The following is a 22,913-nucleotide window of genomic DNA, read 5'->3' as shown; positions in this document are numbered from 1 at the left end:
AAGGTCTAATGGATATCATGAAAAGTAAGGAGATAACTCAATTTTCTTCTTGTGGTTTGGCCATAAGAATTCCTTTTTCATGAGTCTATCAGAAAGTATGAAAAAAGAGAAAACAGGTACTGAATTGAAGCATGTGGGTTAGAGGAATGAATTCACTTGCGTTTGTTTAAGAAATTACATGTAGGTAACACGTTAAAACTACATACTACTTGAAATAAAACCAGATAACTATTTAATGTCTGTTTGTCTGTTGTTAAGCATTAATTTTCTAGTCTTTTCATTTTTCAGATTAAAACATTTGCATATGGCCACACACAATTTTTCTACATATTAAAATAAGACAAGTCAAATTATTAAAATTAAGCACTTAAAATATAAATTTTCAGCGTAAGCACTACTCACCGGTGTTTTTTGTTTGTTTGGTTTGGATTAAATTAATGATTTAAACTAATATCCATGTCTTTCTGGCTTGATTTCTTTGCCAGGGAAGTAGGATAATGAATGTATTCATCTGGTGAGGTGTGTGTGCAAAATCTATTTTTGAGAAGAGGACAGAATGTAACACAAGTATTTTTTTTTCCCTCCATATCATCCTCATCTCCTTCCTATTTCCTCCACTAGCCTTGCTTCACTTGCCTAGACAGGACTCCTAGTCACAGAGAGCAACTAAGGATTGCAGAACTCTTTCTGGTGTTTAAAAAAAAAAAAAATCCTTTAGTCAAAATCCTAATATCATTATGGTGTAGGCTCTTCCTTAGTTTAAGAATCAATCTTTCTCTTCTTAAAATTAGAACTAACAACCACACCGCTTCTACAGTACAGGGGTCAGAGGAAACATAAACATGCAGACACATGAAAAAAATACTTTCACTAGACAACAAAATTAAAAGAATTTCCTGAACGCAATTTCCTTTCTTCATTTCAAGAATGCTCTGGCCTTTTTGGTTTTCATTAGTGAGACTCCCTGGGGCTTAAGTTTGGAGAAATAAAAAAACCATGAAAACCATTTATTAACATAGGGTGGGGAGGTGGTCCAAAAAAACCCTATATAGTGGGTTCACATTCTGTCTCGAAAGATGTACAGCTATTTACAAAAAAATTATACTTTTGATAAAGTGCTACTGACTTGTATATAAATGCAGATGCTTTGTTGTTAAAATTCTATAAAGGATTAAAAGGAACAACTGAAAAATATAGAAAAAAGTAATGAAGCTATCACTGTTGAAATTTGTTATTGCAGAGATAATAAAACTGAGGTTCAGTTATTTACTCAAATATTTCTAGTACCACATTCTAGATATTTTCTTTAGATACTTTAAAATAGTAAGAATGTCTTCTTTTCTTTGGCATATATAACTAATTAAATATAAAAGACATGGAAAATCACCATAATGCACCATTTTCTCAGCTTCTAAATTCTGTAGGTCTTTAATGAACACCCACAGATTATGTTTGTTAAGAAATACACTAATGCTAAGGAGAAGTTTTGCTGAAGGGATACAGCCCCAGAAATGACTGTGGACTTTATAGATTTAACATTTATGTTTTTGACTACCATAAAGGATCACAAGTGTCTACTGGAAGAAGTAATTTCTAATTTTGCTGAGGCATAAATGTGAATGAAAATCTGTGATATATATGTGCATGTGTGTGAGTGTGTGCTTATGGTGTGAGTATGTGTGTATGTACAGGATTCACAAATATGAATAAATGAGCTTAGCAGATCTAGTAGTTTTGCTTTGGTTAGCTAATTAATGGGTGCACTGAATGCTTGAAAAATTATACTTACTGCATTTAGCTGGAAAAATTTTATGAGGGTGGTATTAACATTTGGCACTTTGCAAAGCTCTTGGGATATATGCCTTAAGAACTCAAAGATCTGTTTTGCTTAGTAATTGGCATATAGTTTACAAAAAGCATTACCATAGATTTAAAAATGTTTTAAAAATAATCTTCCTAAAAGTATTTCTCATGAAAATTATTATTAGATTATTCATTTTCTGCACATATTTAAAAAATAGGTATTAAAAATATACACCAAGTTTCAATATAAATGATTATGATGTCGAGGGGTTTATTCTGAAGGTCTCAATATAATGTTCAGATGAGTTTTTAAACCAGCATTTCATTGTCATCTTGAAAAAGCATCTGAATGAATACTAACATTATTATTTTGGTAATTTTAGCCATTGTCCATAAGGATTTATGTGAATTTACAGGCCGGAGGTGTTTTTTTTTTTTTTTTTTTTTCATAATTAGAAAGATAAGTGAATCTTTCTTGAGTGATAGGTAGCCAGTAATAAATGCAGCAGAATCAGCTATAGGCCTAAGTTGCCCCAAGGTGCCCACCCTTGAGATTAAGGTGAATAAATGCATATTAAATATTGTTACTATTTGATCCTGAGTCATCTACATAGATGTGGCAAGATAGGACATTAGAAATTTAAAAATAATTTAGGTGCACACATTTCTGTCCAAATTTTTCTAATCCAAAAGATAGTGGGATGAGTATCAACTAATAAAACAGATAGCAAGGCCATCTTCTTCCAGGCAAAATTCTATGAAAAGATTATTTAATACATACATTTCCATAATTTCCTGAAGTTGTAATTTATAATAGTGTCTATTTCAATAAGCCAGTAAGCAGTAAGTGCTATGGTATAATATTATGGTGGTAGAAGTTAAAAAGAAAGGAACAAAAAAAAAGTGTCACTTTCTCCAGCGTGTAAGAGATCACACTATACTGTCAGCCACACACCTGCAAGAGGGGATCTAGCAGAGGCCAGTGATTTCTTCCCCAGTCCCACTTGTCTCTGGGGCTGCAATAGCAGGAGTGATTAACTTGGGTTCACAATCTTTGACCTTTCACTGCCTTCAAGCGTATTTTTGATAATACCGAGTGCCCAGGAAATGCAAATGAATCTTAAAAAGCGTGAGGTAACTGTGAGCATTTATTAGGTTCTGTTAACTGAGAAAGCCCTGTATCTGTAGCACATGGGGAATGATTTGGGTCATGATAGGTTTTAGATCAGTTCATATACTCTACTGTGTAGTGTTTTCTCCATCCCATAAGATCTGTTTTTCTGGATTATTATGAAGATGATGTAAGATAATAATGTACATGAAAGAGCTCTATCAAAAATGATGAGTTATGTTCTCTGAAAATGTCAGGTTTTATAAATAGTTGAGAAGGCTTCGTTGTATGGTAAAAACAGCAGGAAACCTGGTGCCAAGCAGAGTCCGATTCAGATTCTACCTGCTACTACTTTTAGGTGCAAGGGTAACAATAGGAAGTTGGTAGAATGTAGGTAAATTCCTTTGTGTGACACATGAGCCTCAGTTTCCTGGTCTGTACAAGGGAGATAAATACTTCCGTTGAGGGTCTGTGAGGCTTGTGTGAAAAAACATATTTAAGGTACCTAATGGTACCAGGGACAGTGTAGATTCTTAATAAATCCTTGTCTTAATTCTCCTGGTGATATATTTATTCTACCGTTAATATGAGTTATAAAAATGGCAATTTGAATTGACATTTTACAATATTATATTTCTCTCTAATAACATAAAATTTCAAGGCAATAACTAAGCTCAATTACAACAGAACACATCCGAAGAAGCACATGGAACCATCAATAATGTCATAGAAAGTTGCCTTAAATGCTTTTTGGAGAGGCAGGAAATAAATGATAAATGAACGAGTGAATGAATAAATAAATGGATAGATAGAAAATAGTAATAATTTTATAATTTAATAATGATTTATACATGTTAAGTGTTTGGTTATAAGTACTACTAATTTTTTTTTAGGAAATTAGAATAAACATCAGTAAATAAAAAATTAAAGGAAATTAAATATTAAAATAACTGTGTTGTATATCTTGACATTTTGTTAATATGTTGCCTAAAATTACCATAGAACATGTAATTTACTGTTTATAGTATAGGAAGCCTATATGGAGCTTGTAATTCATTAAAAATGTACAAAACTTGACCTGGCATGTAATAAATATGAACAAATTAGAAATATTCAAAAACACAGAAAAATTTGGGAGTCCTCTCTCTTCATTTACATCAATATTCACTTTGTAAATAGAAGAACAGATTCTTCAGTCTTCATTTACAAACAACTATCTTTTTTAATTAGTTTATTATAAATTTGTTTAAAACATTTGAAAAAAAAAAAAAAACTAGATATGTTTGGTAACCAAACAGAAACTCAAAACAGAAAATAAGTAACACCCTCAGTTAGGACCGCAGTTAGTACAAATAGTGCCTTTCCGTCAGGTACCAATATGGAGGATGGGAAAGTTAGAATCACAGAAAGGTGCCCTTTCTGGGTACACAAGCTGCAAAAATAGCATCTCCGTGTGACAGAGAAAATACGAAAAACTGCCTCTCTTAATTGCAAGAGGTACGATTTGCCAAGCAGAGTATGGGAAAGGATGTGGACTTCAGCCCCTGAACATTCCCTGAGGAATCTCTGTAACTCCATTTCCATCACTTAACTGGTAATATGTGAAAATGTTAATTTAGGTTCCTCAGGACACCCAGAGGTATTTGCCACAGCACCTACCTAGAGATGGCTAGTATTGTCATTCAGAAATTTTATAAATAAAAAGAGCTCCCATATTTCCATGGAAGAATGAACAGTTTTATCAGTTTTATATACAGAAAATACTTCTTTATAAATTGATCTTACTTTATATTTTCAGTGCAATTCTCATGGCTAACAAGCATTTAGAGACCGCAAAGAAATCTTAAATTGCTGGTACAAATTTTTATTATCTTAAGTAGCAAGACAAAAATGTTGTAATAGGTTTTTATGCATTTGTAAGTCAAAGGAAAATAATTTTTGTCTCTGTCCTCTCCCAGTGAGGACTCGGGGAAATTGAACCTCACCATAAGACCTGTTAGCGATGGTCAGTGGAGCCAAGAAAGGAAAATTTTAAGAGAGGGTGACTCTAAAGCTTGGCAGAAAAAACAAAGACATTTTCAAATTAAAGCAGCTCTGCAGAAGAGCTGTCCCTGAGCACAAAGACGAGGGGGCAGAGAATTAGAGTGGAATCCATGGGAATAAGTAGAGTCTGGAGTATTCCTGAAACATCAAGCACCCAGTGCCCATACCTGACAAGGCTCTTACACTGGCAGCAGGATAGGAAAGTCGCCCCAGATGCCTAAAGCTGAAAGTTTATATGCTTTAAACTGGTAATTTAGGGTCATGTAATCTTTTAGGAGTAATGGAGCCAACTGTCCTGTCTATATTCCTTTTCCCTCCCTTGCTTTCTCTTCTCTCTCTCTCCACACTCCCTGCCTCGTGTGGATAACATATTGATGATAATTCATTTTAAGATGGAGTCTTTCAATACTCAAATTATTTTTGGCTTGCAATTTAATGTACCTTCCAAAGAGAATTCCTTTAGGTCATCTAACTGAGGAGGGTTGAAAAGTCTCTAAATATTAGAACTCTGTAATATTTCTGATATAGATTCTCTTAGAGCTATAGTAACAGTTAATGAATCTGTTCCCTTGGGTACCCCAAACAAGATCAGAAAGTTAATAGAGCAACATAGAGGCACCAAATTGATACTTGGGGAACAATTTAAACATTGAGAAACAGTTTCAAGTATATCACCATTTTTCAGGCACGGAATATATCCATATTGTTCTATAGATGGCTGCGTTTAATAGGGATAAACATTAGCAAAATAAGGGGCTTTCCATACAATTTCAAGGGGTGCAAACAACAATTCCTTCCTATCAAGATCTTGCTGATCTGCTCACTAAATTTTGAAATTCCATCCTATTAGTTTAAGGGCTTGGTTCCTATCAATTGCAAGCCCATCAGGAGAGGGGCCTAGTTAAATGGTGGGTGTCTTATCTATTCCTCCGTGCAAATCCAACGTTCTTCTTAACTTAGTTAGCCCCCCCCCCAACAACTGTGGGTGATGAAAAAGCTGTGAATATAGATGTCTCTTTGGTTTTATTCCTCTGTTGACACTATGAAGAAAACTAAAAAAGTTAGGGATTGTTATTAAGACTAATTTAACAATAAAACATGGATTTGAGGTCTTTGGCCTTCATTTTGCTGGGATGGGAATTCGTTCCTCATGTTCATTAATTTTATTATAAGAGAAGTTTTTGGAGGCTACTGTCACTCTGTTATCCCTACTTTGCATTGTTTTTCTTCATAAAACTTACTAGGCTAATGACTATATTAATAATATAGTCATAATGACATATTGCATGAAAATGACTCATTAGCCTCTAACAAGATATAACTAAGACAGAGGCGTTAGTCAATTTAAACAGGTAAAATGTGCATTCTCACTTTTGCCTGAATTAAACAGCAGAAATATTCCTTTGACAATGGAAATGTTTTGTCTTTCACTATATTTCATTTCAAATGAGCCTACAATTACATTGAAAGCCCTGTTAACGTGTTCCTTTTCCATTAGTCTAGGATGAGTAACAATTTGCTAGCTAAGCCATGAGGTTGTTTCTCATGTTTTATTTCTGTGTGATATTTTCCACAAAGACAATGGGCTAAAGAAGCATTTAGGAGTGCCAACCACTTCATTTCCATTGTAATTTAGGTCTCTATGTCTTTTCCAAAGGGATCAGCTGAAATTCAACAATAATTTCTAGCTCTGTTCTCAGAATGCATCAGCAAAGGAAGAGAGGGCTATCTCCAAAAACATTTTTAAAAATATACGTTTATAAATCTACACACACACAAAAGAAAGGAAAACAAAGAATAAAAGAAAAAGAAATGAGTAATAAGAAAATGAGCCTTAAAGCAACTCAAAAGCCATGTACCTGCTCAATCCAAAAAGCAAGCTGTTAAGCAGGAACCTGAGAATCATTCTAGCTCTCAATATTCGTTTAGCAGCTAAGAGTTTGGGCTCTACATTATTTGCCCTTGTGCTTTTTGGACTCGGGAGAGTCTATAAGCAGGGTTGTATGTACAGCCTAAACACATTAAGTGAACAAACAACATTAATTGGCTTTGGTATGCTGACACATGTAAGGCAGTCCATACTTACTTTCTGAAGAGGTAGTTCTTGTAGATCAAATTTAGACTTAGTCTGCAAGTTTAAAGTCATGCTTCTGCCTGCATGCATTGCTGAAATACCTCCATAGGGCAGCATGCCAAGGTTAACTGTGTTGTGTTTGTAAGCAGCATTCTGAGTAGAGGAAATAATCATGTGACAGGGTGTGAACACATGCTCAACAAACTGATTATTACATGAACATGTTTAAATTTATAACATTTAACTTTAAGCGGGCAAACAGTAACTTTCTTTTAAACATGCACTTGATCAGACAGAAGCATACAGTAAACAGTGTTAGTTATGCACATAATGAGTACCATCCAAAACTACAGAAAAGACAAAAAGCAAGGATACATTCTGTTTTACATTTGCTGCTAACTCAAGGGCATAGAACCTATCTCTCATATATCATGATTGTGGTGACGTTGGACAAATGTTCGCCTGTGGTAGTCTATTCATTAAAAAAAAAAATTCAAAGAGGGAGATCTTAATCAAATTTTGCCAGCTCCAGATCTCATGGTCTCTTTCACATTGTGAGTAAACACATACAAAAGACAGATACCAGCTTCTAATTCTGCCTTAAAACGAAGGCACTACAAGGTTAAAGCCAAAATCAGTGTCCATTATTGCTTGGCCTATCGACATAAATACAGCAACTCAGAAAAAGAGCTGGTCAAAAAAAGTCATTCAACCTGACTACTGGCTCACTGAATTTACTGATTAATTTAATTAAACCAGTCAAAAAAATGGCACGTGGATCCAAAGTTTCTGACTTTGTTTCTTAAAAACTACATTTTAAACTGGAGAAATTTCATAGTGATACTAAAGGAAGTATGATTTGAGCTGTTACGGTTATTTATCTAATATATCTAAGTACCTATAGAGCACTCTGGTGATATCTGAATTGTGGCTGTCTTTCAGCAGGTGCATCTCAGGTTACTCCAGGGATTGGAGAGCTAGTTAATTTTTCTTCTACAGAACTTCATTTAAATTAAAACATTTTGTATGTCCCGTCATCAAATAGTTTTCATTAGTACAATCTCCACTTTCCACCTTCCATAAAAAAAGTAGGAATTGACAGTATTTGGTCCCTTTAAGTAATTCGCTTATTTTGGGAAAAAAAAATTTACACAAATTAACTTAGTAAACTTTTAAAAACTGAGTGTTACTGAACAATAACAGCAGGCAGCTATTCTATTCTAAAGGCATTGTTTGCAAAATAATGATTTTTAGCATCAGTTTCCTTGAACTCAACTGAAAGACAATTATACTCCTGACGGTGTGCTGGTCTACCAATCAAACTTGTTATGGATCCTAGATTATTTCATCCAGTGATCTTTTATTGCCACCATGCCAAAGTTGGAAAGGACACCGGACATTTCAATCTAGCACTTAAATGATTCCTTAAGGTTTAAGATTATTCCAGGGTAGTGCCCTCTAAGCTCCTGTAGAAGGGTAGCAGTCTCGGACATACGCATTCATGTTTTAAATTCTCTCACAGTGGGACTCTGTTGTGGAACATGAGCCTTGAGGTTAAACTATGGCAGTATTCGGAGCTGCCTCTCCAAGGTCAACAGCAGGCAAGATCTTTAACCAACATTATCTTGGGTGGTTAAGCTTATCCAATGTCCAGTCCTCTGGGCATTTCTCTCTTATGAAGAACGGACAAAGGGCTTGTAGTTTTTAGTGTAACTATTTGATTTCCAGGTTTAAATCCTCAACTAAATTTCACTGGGAAGGAAACAGACCATATCTCCGGTGCAGTGTGACTTTGAACACTATGTTAAGAAGCACAGCTATGTCAAAACTATTCTTACATAAAAAGTCTTTGCTTCCGTACCCTGAATTAATCTTTTTGAGTAGCTGGGAAGTTCTAAGTAAGCTACAGCCTGAATAGCTCAGTCATGCACTTGAGAGGAGAAAAGAAATGTTACTTGGAGAAAGTAAGAGGACAAGCTTTCAGGATCTAGTGCCCTGAAGCAATACTGTCCGGTAACTTAATTTCTTGGAATTAAATAAGAAGCTATGGACTATACATTGAAATTGCTCTGGGAAATGAAAGACAGACTAAGAGAACTATAAATGAAGAGGGGAAGCATGGAAACTAACTGAAAAGGAAGATGTTGTCACAGTAATAGAAAACACACATGAGTTTACTTTTAGTTTTCTGGATCTGGGCCGGGCAGGGCTCGCAGACTTCTGCCAATCTAAATCCCCCTCCCTGGTCCTATTTTCCTCTCTCCAAATTCCTGCTCCAGCTAGAAGAGTAGCTCCAATCAAAGGAGAAGAACCATTATCTGGGAAACCAGTAAATACATGATGGTACCAAATGCTTAGCATTTTGTCTTCTTTTTCATGCTTTGTTTTCACTCACTCCTCTGTTGCCTCAAATTACTAGTCACGTACATATGCTCTGAAAAGCTTCTCATAACCTTTCTTGACTAGTTCATCTTACCCTGTTACGTATGGTCGTGTCTACACGAGGCCAGAGTTCCCAAACTGTACTGTATTATTTGGCCCCAAATATTTCCGCCCTCCAAGTTATCTGTCTACATGGAGGGTATAAGTTGAGGTAAGGCATGGTGACAACTGACCAGGTGTCTCCCACTGACAGCCAGTCATGAGGCTTTGATGAGGCTCCCTTCAATGGGACTGAGCACACCTATTTGAAACAGACATTCTGATGAAATAGTTTGCAAGGCAGAACCAATCTCCACATTGAAAAACTAACACCCACACCCACATTTGTTAGTTCACTTGTTCCTAAAAATAATTGTTTTCTTGTCATGTAGACACGACCTACAAACAATATAATTATTTAAAAAGACTATACCTGAAAACACAAAATTCAATATTAAGGAAATATATAATAAGTGCCGTGGCCTGTGCTTTTAGCAGGACACCAAATAAAATCATAAACTATTGAGCAAAACTTTCTAAAGGTATGTTATTACTCAGATCCCTGTTTCACACTAAGTATTTAAGCCCTAGAAAATGAGAGCCAAAGGCCCTATTGACAAAAAGGACCTTAAGGTTTCAAGGTCAATGCAGAGTACACAAGGCCCTCTACACCAAAGCCACAAAGTACATTCAACGATAAGGGTCAATTGATCATATTTCTAAAAAATGAAGTATCGGTCTCTTAAGGAGATATAAATAGGCAACAAAAAGTAATTCTAGGCTTTGAAACAAAATATATTTATATATATTTTTATCCTCCTCAAGCACTATGATTCCATGCTGTATTGTGACTCAGTCTGTAACTGAATTGGGATCAATTTTCTTTTTTTTTTGGTTGCAATATACACACTAATTTGTGCCTTTATAGTCTTCATAAAGACATCATCTATTTTTGTTGCCTATAGTATGCTTTGAATTTAAACATTTCTTTTTGTATAAAAATCAACATTCTAAGTGGCAGGATTTTTTTTTTTTTTATTAAGTCAAATAATGTGTAGGAGGGCATTCAATCTCTGCTTATTTTATTTTTCTGTTTCTTGCTGGGAAGATTATCGCTCATTAGAAGTAATAACTTTAGTAGTCCCATAGCAGTAACTGTATGCAAATTTTATAAACAAATTAGGCCTGACTTTATTATAAGTGAGTCTGTGCAGAAAGGGGCAAAATACTCACTTTTTATAGATTCAATAAAAATCATACTCTTTAGGTCGCTAGAGAACAGTTCTGTGTCCTAGGAGAGGCATTCCACCTTAATGGCTAGAAAGCAATTGAAGCACCATCCCACATAATCGAGTCAAATTCTTTCTTACTAACAATATTTAGGCTAGATTTGATAAATCATTCACCTACAGGTTATGGACTCTCGAAGAGCATTAAACAATATCCACGAGAAACTATTATGATCAATTTCCCCACAATAGCGAGAGAAATAAAATGCTGATCATCTATTCGTTCATGTAGTTCATGCTTCACTACATGTGCTTAGAAATGCCAATAAAGGAAAACTAAAGGCAGGAGGGATATTCTTACAGAGAAATGCCAGACATACCCTGTCTAACCTTCTAGCTTCTATATGTCTAAGCAGCTGTTGTCTCCAGTCTGCAGGCATTTTACCACAGCTCTCCTCTCCCTTCACAGGAGTGGGCCTCGTCTTTATATCACTGTTATCTGATGGCTTGTCACCATAGTTACCCAAGTTATAGTCAGATGGTATTTTTTCCAAAAGAGCTGCCATAGTAGGCCTAGCTGAAACTGGCCTGGTCTGGGAGGCACCGTAACTCTCTGTACTGTAGCTTCTTGCAGACAATGGCCTCCTCTGGGTAAGGTTTTTAACTGGAAAACTTCCCGCCTGAGCTTTCACTTCTTGATATGAAGGGTGTTCATCTTCATACCTGCCATTCCTTTTCAGGAACTGGGACTCAGTCACTGAAACGCTGCTTTGGCGATCCAGACCGCCCCTATATGGAGGTCTGCCGTACCTATCGCTCGGAGGCAGCTCATGAGGTTCACTGACCCTTCTAAACATGGCCATTTCTGTGGAGCTCGCCAGGGAGTCGGCTCTTCTCAGGAAGCCTGCCCTGGCACCTTGGCTTGCAAACTGGGCATTCACCACAGCATCCTCATTCACAGATGGCTGAGAAAATGAAAACATTTGCTCCATGGGTGGGTATCCTCTGTAAGCTCTAGGACTAACCAAATCCTTGGCGATGTTTTTGCCGGGCTGTTGCACGTACTCGGAATTGTGTTGAAAGGGGGGCGGTATCCTCTTTTCGGCTTTAACTTCCACTGCTCCTTGGGGATTGAAGCTTTGGTCAAACTGATAGACTTTTTTGGTCATGGACGCTTTTTGTTGCTGTGGCCCTTTACTACTTCCATAAGTGAGCATCTCATCATCCAGCATCGGCACTGACTGGCTTCGAGACATACTGGACATACCATGCTCCGGTCCCAACATTTTATCTGGCCGTTCATGACTTCCTAAGTGATCACTCCCAGTGGCATAGTTTTCTAATGGTATATTATACACCTTGTATGTACCAATGTCAATCTCATCGATACTCTGTGACTTTTTGAATTTATTGGACTTGATATCTTTCATGAGTGGGGAAAGCCTCTCTGTGCTTTTACTAATGGAAATAACACCTTTAGATGATTCTGGGCGGCAGTGGATCTGAGAAAAGACATTGCTAAGACTCCTGTTGGGATTGGAATCGTGATACTCCCATGGTACTCCTGGAGAAAAAGGACTAGGTATTTCAGCAGATTCTTTTATATGCTCTTTCCTTTCAGGCAATGGGCTGGTGGTGGGGGTTGTCTCTAATTTGGAAGGGAAAGCGGTCCTGTCTTCAAAAGGACTAGGGGTTCTGGTCCAATTCTGCCAAGGATTGGAAGGAGGCACTTCTGTTTCTGGCGTGTGTCTGTGTGTAGACTGCTCAAGTTCCAGGGGAACACCAACAATCCTATCCTGCCTAATCAAAGGCCTGCGTCCGTGAGAAGATGTGCTTCTAGATTTCGAACTTAAGAGAGGATTGTTGTTGGCATTCTCGCCTGTGGTCTCCTCTGCAACAAACCCTGTGTTATCATAATGTGAACCGTCAGTCCAGTTGTCAGTGAAGGCGTCGCTCATTGGCAGCCGGTCGGGACGCTGTGGTAGATTCCCTGGGGGAACAGCCTCCCGCTGGGTGAGCAATGGCTTTGAATCAAGAGGCTGTGGGAAAGATTGTGCAATCCTGTAAAGACAGTGGGAAGAAGAAATATGAAAACGAGGAAGAGCTGAGTCTTTGCCAGAAAGAGAACAAGCAGCCCAGAGTGCCACAATCCTTTATCGGATGTTTAACAGGTCATTCATCCATACCTCATTTACAATTAAGGTGCACTGTTATTTCATGTCCGCCCTCCCCAAATCCATCCCTTTACCTTGCTCTAATTTTTATTTTCCCCTTGTAATCATTACCTTATAACATAGTATATCATTTACTTACCTATTTTATTTATTGTGTATTGTGTGTCCTCTGCCCTCCGGAGGGCAGAGATTTATTTATTTATTTATTTTCTCTTCAGGCCTAGCATAGTACCTGGCACATAGTAGCTATTAAAATACATATTTGTGGGATGATTAAATGAATGAAAGAAATAGATAGGTTTTCAGTAATGGTCCTAACACTTGTTTGATAATTAGAATCGCCCGATTCTTGGTCCTCATTCCTGCAATTTCTGATTCAGTACTTTTCCAAACTATTACTGGTCAAGAGTACCTTTCCTATAAATACTTGATATAGCCCCTGAACCCAAACTGTCTTCAGGTTACATTTATTTGAAGGCCAGGTATTGAAAACACTGAATTCATTGTTTAGGGAACATGTTTTCCTAGAATATAAATTATATCATGACTTTTGGCCATTGGTTTGTTTACACCAGTGAGCACAGTGTTTCTAGAAGATGCTCATTTTTCTAGGCTTATTCTAAACTGTTTGCACACTAATAACATTAAATTATATATATATTTTTTTATCAGTGAGAGAAAGACTTTTAAGTGCTCTTGCTAATTAAAAACTAGTACATTTAGAAAGAACCTTCCAAAGCACCTCATTAATCTCAGCTTCTATCACAAATAATGAACTTACAAAGTGAAAGAGTTAAGATTTTTATGATGGGCACTGATAGGGAGAAATAGTTATCCATTAGTTACCAAAGAACATATTGCTAACAGTACTGATATTATCAATAAAATATGAGTGATAATCATTGACTATCTTTATCATATGATGATTTGTATTTGTTGCCTGTACTGTAAAACATAGCCACAAGGTAAAAAACAAGAGAATAAGAACTGGGTAATTACTACCTTATTGGGTCGCTTTATTGTGCTCTTTGGTTTTTGATTTTTATCTGTAAAATGGAAGTAAAATAAGGTAGGAACCATTTTGGAAAGAGTAAATACTTTTGCTTAGAACCTAACTTTTCCATGTGGTAAAAAAACAATGATGATGATGACAATGATGATGATGATAACAATGAAAATTTTACTGAATATTTACTTGTACTAGGCACACAACTGCTTTCCATGCATCTTAGTTTAATCCATTTGGGATAGTGAGATGCCCACGTGTGTCATAAATAAGTATTGGGCAAACAGGATTTTTGGTTTCTGATTTTTAAAATTCTGTTTCTTTTATCTCGACCTGATAATCTCTTACCAACTCTCCCTTAAACAAAGGTTTTGCTGTATAAAATGGATCCATCATCTCCTGGAAATCCCGGAGGGACTGTGTTTGCTTACCTGACCCATCCATCTGTCTTCTACACCATTCATGTGCTGAATATAATTCAAAAATTAAGATCCCATTTTTTTAAAAAAAGTTGTTGAAAGTAAGCACTTGGGAACAGAAAAAAGGGAATTCTAAACACACCTGTTACCCCATAAAGAATTATGTACTGCATCTTTAGCTGTTGTCTGCAAGGACCCCACTTTAACCCGCGTGTTAGAGGATCCTGAGGAAGCCTGGGAAGGCGAGTAGTCTGAGTAAGTGCCTGAGGAAACACTGTTATTCAGACAGTGAGTTTTGTCAACTTCAGACTCATCAGTTGATTCTGAAATGTAAAGGGGAAAATGTTATAATGCTATGAACATTGACAATAATGAACACAGAAAAGCAAGTATGAGAAACAGATAGTATAACAATGTTAGGAATATATATTTGTAAAATATTTCTATAGACTATGATGAATCATAAGTTACGACTGGAGATTAATCATGCACATGCATTTGTGGCACATTTTCCACATCAGGTTCGCAATGTTACCTTTTTTGTCCTTCCCTAGCAGAACAAGTTTGGGTGGGTACAGAGGGGTCTCAGCTAATGAAGGGTGAAGTTCCCCAATCCTCATTTCATTAGCTGGATGAACAAAAGAATCCTGAGAGATATAATAATATAGGACAAGGAAAGTAAACATTTAAACATTGGTTAACCAAGATGGCAGTATCTTTATTTGGCTCAGATTTAAAGACGGGGCTCTAGACTATAGGTCACCGTGGAGCGCTGGGAGAAGTGAGTCACATGTTTCTCTGAGGTAAGTACTAAAATGTTTTGTTTTTCTAATTTAAATGAGTCCATTTGTTCATCAGACATATTTTGAATGCCTTTTTATATGCCTGGCACTGTGCAAAGAACTGTAGAGTTTCCAAAGAAAGACAAAATGTCACCCATGTCCCTCGGAGACTTACCATCTAACTGGGGAGATGAGATACATCTGTATTAACACAGGACCGAATTATGATAAGCGGTATGTGAGTATATGATACATACATGCATATACATGTTATATTTATAAATGTAAGAATCTAAGGGGGAAGCTCCATTAAAAGTTCTAAGAGGAAAGTCCATCATGGACCAACTAAATTTCTTTTTATCCTCAGCTGTCCTCATGAACAATTGGGTCCTTTAAATCCCACTTTTATTGCCAGCCCCCTCTTAACTTCTGTTTCCCAAGTGATCTTATCCTCCATTTCTTTAGTTCTATGATGACTTCCTCCTAAGGTTTCTAGTTGTCTCGTGATTAATCTAGCTTGCTAAATCTTCATCTAAATCCATTCATTGAGTGTAATGAGCAACACAGGTACAAGAATGTAACTTTATAAAGACAAATGAACATGTTAAAAAAGCCCATGAATTTTAAACTTCTATAATCAAAATGATTATTTCCAGTTAACCAGATAGTGAGAGAGCACTGAGGGAGGTAAAATACCAAATTCCCACTTTCTTATGCCTATAAAAATGTCTTGTCTATGCCCATGGGGAGGTAGTGGTATAAATTTATGCATGGCAATTATCTTTATGTCTTTTTTACTTAAACTCAGGTTAATTTGAATTCAAAAAACTAACTTTCAGTATATTCTAGTTTTCTTATTAATTAGTACTTGTTAGTTTAAAACATTAAGGCAACATATTTAGAAATATTTTATTAAATCAACGGAAGAATATACTTGAGCACAAAAATATAGTAATGAAATGTGTCCTACCTTCTAACTAATTAATTACAAACAGAAAATCTTATTATATATTTTAATGTCCCACATAATGAGTGACAGGCTCACGTCTTTGGGTATTACAAATAGCCATTTCTTTAATTCCTGGCTTAAGTTCAATTTTTTGGTTTGGTTTTGGTTAGGTTTGTATAAGAATATTTGCCTGTGAAAAGCCTGGTTATATATATCTGATACTTGTTAATTATTTTAAAAAAATATTTCTAGTCGAACCTTTCATTTCCTACAAGTGAATTTTGAGACTCAGCAAGGTCAGGGTTATAGAGATAATTAGACCAGATCCAGCATAGAGGCTTCAATTCTCAGGTTTCTGTCCAATAACCTTCCCTTATATTGAGCTGTCTTCTAGTGAGCTCCACTGTGAGCACATTACAGACATTTAAAATCCCATTCCAGATTTGAAGAGAGGTAGGAAAGACAGAGGGATTGATGGAAATTCCAGAGATGAAGAGGGAAATCTGTTTTCATGGATTTTGAAAAGTATTTCAAGATATTATGATAAAGTTTTAAGGTGACAGAATAGAGGGTAAATGCCTTTACACATCTTTGTAGAAATTTATAAGTAGAAGCAGACACAAGTTTGAGAAAAGTCATAAAATATATTAAGGTTTATAAAAAAATATTCAATTACAAGGTGGCATATTTCTATTCCATTCCTGTTTTATCATTTATTAATCAGGTTATCTTGGGTAAGTCAGTGTACCTCTTTGTACCGTATTCAATTAGTCAATAAAATGAAGGTAATAGATGAAGGTAATAGATGGAATTAGTGCTATTTTCTGTCTAGTATTAAGTCTATGAATCTAAATATAACTTATTTGTTGAAATAATACTTTAAAAAGGAAATATTTTTATGATACCTGATACTGAAGGACAAGAATTTTGTTTTAGTCAACAAAAGAACTAAAAGAGCTATACAAGCATAGAAATGTAAATTAAAGGTTTCATTACTTTGTTTTCCTCATGATTTATACATTCAGTTTCCAAGTTATCTTGCATGTATGGATCAATTTTTCAAATTTGTTTCCCAAGACTGTGGCTGGAGCTTGTCGTGGTAGCTGTGATCTAACTCGGATCCAAGTCTCTTGCTCTGCTAAAGAATTTCTACTTTTAATCAAAAAGAGTGACTCTAGTGACTAGGAAGAGATGATGATATCAGCTAATCATGAGTTTGCACCTGTTCTCTAGAGTTCTGTAGCCCTCCACGTAGGAGGAGTAACACTACTGAAGCAAGAACAGTGGATTCTCACTAACCCAGTTAGACACTTATCTTCATGAGCAAAATGATAATAATGATGATGCTGATGTTGAAGATGATGATGCCATTAGTTATGGAGAATCTATAACATATCTGCTACTGCTCTACTATGTTCAACACTTAATCTGTATCCTCTCTGTTAATTACTTAATTGCTAACCTAGTTCTTTACTGTTATTTATCATTTTTAAGTTATTCATTATCATCATCTTTGTTTTACAGTTAAGGAATTGCAGGCTCAGAGAAGTAAAGTCATAATTCCAAGTCCCAAACTCAGTGAGCGGTAGAGCCAATATTTTAACTGAGATTTGTTCTAGTGGAAGACCTTCTGTGTGATACTACGTATGCTATATTGTCTACCCTAAGAAAAGCTCACCTTTCCTAATTGGACTTCACAGAACAGACAAGTTAACTGTCCAAAGAAGGAAACGAGTTGTTGATTTCATCTCTATAAATTCTTTTATAGAGACTGGAGGAGTTAAATTCATGTCGGAAAAGTGGGTGAAGCTTTTGGGGCTACTTCTATGGTGAAGGCAGTGGACGTTATTGGTCAGGAATCAAATATAATGAGGGTCCCATTTTAAGCACATTGAACCATATTTGCTTCTGGTAAGAAGACAGAAGAGGGGGGAAAGAAAAGGTACGATCTCTTTTTTCTTTAACCCATTGACCTTGTGAGTTCAAACTAAATCGCAGCTGTCACTGCTGTAGGGAAAGGGAACCTAAGGTAGAAGTGAGGTGGGGAACAAAACTTATGACTGAGCTTTCAAGAGTCTGGGTCTGGTATTAATAAAAGCATTTAAGGGGGCGTTTGGGTGGCTCAGTGGGTTAAAGCCTTTGCCTTTGGCTCAGGTCATGATCCCAGGGTCCTGGGATCGAGCCCTGCATCGGGCTTTCTGCTCGGCAGGGAGCCTGCTTTCTCCCCTCTCTCTCTGCCTGCCTCTCTGCCTACTTGTGATCTCTCTCTGTCAAATAAATAAATAAAATCTTAAAAAAAAATAAAAAAAATAAAAGCATTTAAGGACATTTACCCAATTAAAGGTAATTGACTACTCATTATTACCAGGAAATAGATGTGTTTCCTCTATAGAAAGAAATTGGGCAGAGTCTCCTAACAAAGGAAAAAGTTCAGAACCTTTATGAACATGGCGGACATAGTAAATAAGTAACCGGGGAGAAGTTTTCTGTAATGCAGAATAATGGCTCATAAAAGGGTTAAAGGCAGATGGGCAGGATTAGCACATCATTCTCTTGTGGAAGGGAAGTTCTTTGCCAAGAACTGTGCTTGCAGCTATGTAAAAATACTTGTTTTCATCTCTACAAAACTCTAAATGTTATTGTTACCTGCATTTTTAAAGATACACAAAGCAAAGCTCAGACAGTTTTCAATGACTTGTCAAGGTCACAAAATTGGTTAAAACATAGACTCAAGATTTGAATTAATGTCTCCTAGACTTGAATGCACTTCCTCTTGTTCCCAAACTGTGCTCCAAGGTACCTGTGATGCTGTTATTAATGCACAGGGGTGCATGAGTTGTTTTAAAAATTTGAGGGAAACAAAACAATACTTGAAATCAGTCAGACACTATATGAATTGGTGGCTCTCAGTTTCAGTATTAGAATGCACTTTCCTTTTGATGACAATCTTTGTGAAGTTGGGTTTTTGTGTTGCTGTGATCAAAAATCAAGTGCTATTTGAAAATCAATGTGAAACAGAATTGTAGTACCTGATATGATTCAAGGTTTGAGAAGATAAGTGGTGTCCCACAGGTGCACAAATTTCATTAATCAGTTTTGTTATTTAAACATGAAATAAAACTACTATTTTCCCTTTAAATTTATGTGCATTATTTTTCAAATGACCACTGAACAGGGCATAAATATGTATGAAGTTGCTCAAACCTAATACTTAATGAATGGAGCTGTTTGGTACTTTTTTGGTCCATGGTCCTTGCAACAAAATTACTAAGACACTAAGTATTTGTATACCAAGATTTTTAGAACCCCTAGCCTTTACTTATTTTAAGTCATAATTTATTTACCATACCATTCTCCTTCCTTTCTTCCTTCCTTCCTCTTTCCTTGCTTTCCTCACTCTCCTAATATTCTTCATCATGATGTTTTGCCTTTACTCATAATATTGTATTAATATATTAATATGGTAAATTGTTGTTTTTAAAATACATGCTATTCAACATATAGGTGATAAAATATAACCAGGTATGGCATTCAACACTCAATAATGATTAATTTGACAAAAACTTAAGAGAAATTGTTCTTCCCTCAATTAACTTCTAATTTGACAAAGAGACACGTTATCAGTATTACAACACTAGACTCTATCAGTTGTTCATGTACTCAGCAAATATTTATTGTGTCTGACTCTGTACTAGGCACTGTGTTACACACCAGAAAGACAATGATAGACAAGACATACCTGGTTCTTGCCCTCATGAAACTCAGTCTGAAGTTAATAAACAACATAATCATAAATGCTTTCATTATCTTTAACACGAATTAACAGGATGATGTGATAGAGGAATCAGAGGTTCTACTGACCATGGTGCTCAGGGAAGACCTTCCTGTTGAGGTCATCTTTAAACTCAAATTTGGAAAGATGCAGAAGTGCTAGTCCTATAAAAAGCTGGGTGCTAAAGACTGAATGGTTGTGTCCCCTCAAAATTCATAAGTTGAAACCTATATGATGTTATTTAGAAGTGGGACATTTGGGAGGTGATTAGGTCATGAGTGAAATTAGTGCTATTATAAGAGACCCTAGAAAGCTCCCTATCTCCTTTCAAAACTGTATGAGGTCAGAGAGAGAAGATGGTCATCTATAAATCAGGAAGTAGGTCTTTACTAGATGCTGAATCTGTTAGGACTTTGATCTTGGACTTCTTAGCCTCCAGAACTATGATAAATAAATGTTTTTCTTTATAAACCATGTAGTCTATGGTATTCTGTTATAGAAACCTGAATGGACTAAGACACTGGGAAAAGCAAATGTAAGCTTCATAAAACTTATATAAAGGAATATGGAGGTAGAAGACAACCTTCATACCTCCTTGTCCTGCTTATTCATATGCCCCTCCCCACTGTTTTCTTTGTCTAGCATAACACATACTAAAACTCTTGGCATAGGGTTGACAAATAGAAAGACATCAAGAAATGTTGATTTACTTTTCCTTTTCCTTTTCTCTGCTGCATTTATAATCTATTTACCTTGTTTATTCTTATCATTTTCTGCTTCTGGTTCTACTTACCTTATTCTTTTTTCCTTGGTTTTCCATATTTAACCATATGGATAAATGTATCATGCAATGTGTGATATTTTCTTCCACATTCTTGACAGTATGAACTAAATAATTACTTTAAAATGTCATACAAGTGCAAAACATACAATAAAATGCTTAATATACACTGATCAGCTGGACACTTGGCTATCTATGTTTATTTTATGTGGAAGTTGAAAATATGGAGTGTGGCCCCTTTATCTGGGTGAGCAATTCAAAAAGGGAGGATGATAAAAAAGCAACAGTTTCGCTTTATTCTAGGATGGATAAAAGCTGGGGAAAGAAGATCTAGAATCTCAATTTTAGAAAAAGTATTGAAATTACCAGTGAAATTTCTATTCAAGAGAAAAGGCCAGGAGAAGAAGAAAACTAAGAAAAGTTGGGGTAAATCACTGAAATAATTATAAAGCTTAAGACTGAGTTTCAATTAGATAGGAAACAAGTGTTTTTAAGAAGGGAAAATTAGATTTGGGTCTTAAAAAGATCATTATTAGGGAATGTTAACTGAACTGGACTGAATTAAAAATTCGTATTCTCTGGGGTACCTAGGTAGCTCAATCAGTTAAGCATCTGCCTTTGGCTCAGGTCATGATCTCAGGGTCCAGAAATTGAGTCCCTCATTGGGCTCTCTGCTCAGCAGGGAGTCTGCCTGTCCCTGTCTCTTTGTTCTTCCCCCTGATTGTGCTCTCTCTCACTCTTAAATAAATACCATCTTTAAAAAAACCAGTTTATTGACAAAGTAATGAGGGGGCTGGGGACAACGTGAGCCAAGAAGTTGACAGTTTTTATAATAATGCAGAACAGAATTGAGGGCCTGAGGAGGTTGAGGAGATACACTTAGATGAAAATACATAGATTTAGGTGACTGGAGAGGCAGTGAGTAGAGAGAAAGAAGGAAAAAGAAATCAAGATACCTTTCAATTTCTAACTCGAGTAAGCTAACAAATAATGGTGTTAGTTAGCAGAGATCAGGACTGGGCATATAGGAGCAGAAGCAAATTTGGGGAAGAAACATTAAATTTTATTTTGGATTTTTAAAGTTTTAAATGCTTTTGGAATAATTTTAAGATTTATTTTCTCTAGTAGGGTTATCACTAAATTTATGGCCCAAACCATCTTTTCCTTGCTTCACCTATCCTAACCCTGTATTAAGCAATTTTAGAATCTTCTTATTTAAAGTAAAATCACTCAATTTATGGGTTAAGCATGACCTCACAATCATTTTAATGTTAAACTGTGATTGCATGAGGTTTAAATATGAAGTGTAGTTGTAGTTAGTGTGTACCTCCTAAATGTCGGCTTTGTTCCTTTTTATAAAATTATTGCAGTATCTTAGAGATAAAAGAAAAGTCTGTTTCTCTTCTATCGCCTATCTCTGATATTTTAAAAGGAAAGAGTACAATAATACAATAATATTGATTTCATTCATGTCATTTGCTTATTTTGCAAAAACCCCCCTAAAAGTAGGGAAATGAGTATTTACCAAAGTTTTCCTCCCTGGATACCAAGCTGTAATCTTCTTTTCTGGGGCAGGCTGATCCCTCCACTGGCAGGTATTCACACCGTGCTTACTTTTGCTCAATCTTTTTTCCCTTTGTTTGGAATGACTTCCTCTCTTTCGACTTTAAAAGAAGCACCCCATTTTCAATATGCACTGCAACCTTAAATTGTTTCACACAACTTTTTAATTGAGTGGCAGTGATCAGGTCTCTTTCCAATTTCTTAAAGTACTATTATACGCTCCATCCCACAACTAATCACGCGATCGTAGTTCAGATACTGTGTTCTCTAATCACTGCATCTGTGGTAATTTTACTTGGCAAGGCTCTAAATTAGTTGGGGACTGTGTGCACATTTTATATTTCTTTTCTCTCTCTCACAGTGTTTAGCACAGTGCTAAATATACAGTTGGTGCTTAATCAGTGCAACAAATTGACGCTGTGAAATGCAGATTTGTAAAAGAGTTTCACGAACTTAGATTTTTGAGAAGTAGATATAGTTACTTCTAGATGTACTCATATCAGGTATGTCTCTAATGAAGATAAAAAGGTGATAACCAAATTAGCTGAAGAGTGGATGAGATAGTACAGAGGTGGCATAAATGTAGTTGAATTCTTTTCAGACCACACAAATGGGTAAGGATGAACATCTAGTTTATTCTAAAATATAGGAATTAAGTTTCACAAGGCTAGATCCAGAAAAGCTAAATTTCAAACTTATCTCCTCTTTGTCATGTTTACAGTAGTGTTTCTTATAAAAGTTTTAATCTAAACACAGAAACAAACAAAAAATGGCTCTAAATCTGAT

The 22,913-nt window shown here is 35.9% G+C and overlaps 1 protein-coding gene across 2 annotated transcripts in view; it reads right to left on the bottom strand.

Annotated features, from left to right (window-relative positions):
- The window catches only part of LRRC7 (leucine rich repeat containing 7), a 708,443-nt gene that overhangs the window by 75,528 nt on the left and 610,002 nt on the right, over positions 1-22,913 (bottom strand). For both annotated transcript variants that reach the window (XM_082688811.1, XM_082688812.1), the window contains 4 exons: positions 14,816-14,927; positions 14,423-14,603; positions 11,062-12,742; positions 7,044-7,184 (listed from right to left, as the gene is read on the bottom strand). In XM_082688811.1, coding sequence (XP_082544937.1) covers positions 7,044-7,184; positions 11,062-12,742; positions 14,423-14,603; positions 14,816-14,927 — 2,115 coding nt within the window. The remainder of the gene's footprint in view (positions 1-7,043; positions 7,185-11,061; positions 12,743-14,422; positions 14,604-14,815; positions 14,928-22,913) is intronic.

Source organism: Mustela nivalis (genome assembly GCF_964662115.1).
Source record: "Mustela nivalis genome assembly, chromosome: 10".
In the NCBI taxonomy this organism is placed as follows: Eukaryota; Metazoa; Chordata; class Mammalia; order Carnivora; family Mustelidae; genus Mustela; species Mustela nivalis.
Note: the sequence above shows the minus strand (reverse complement) of the source record. Positions and strands in the feature narration are given on the sequence as shown.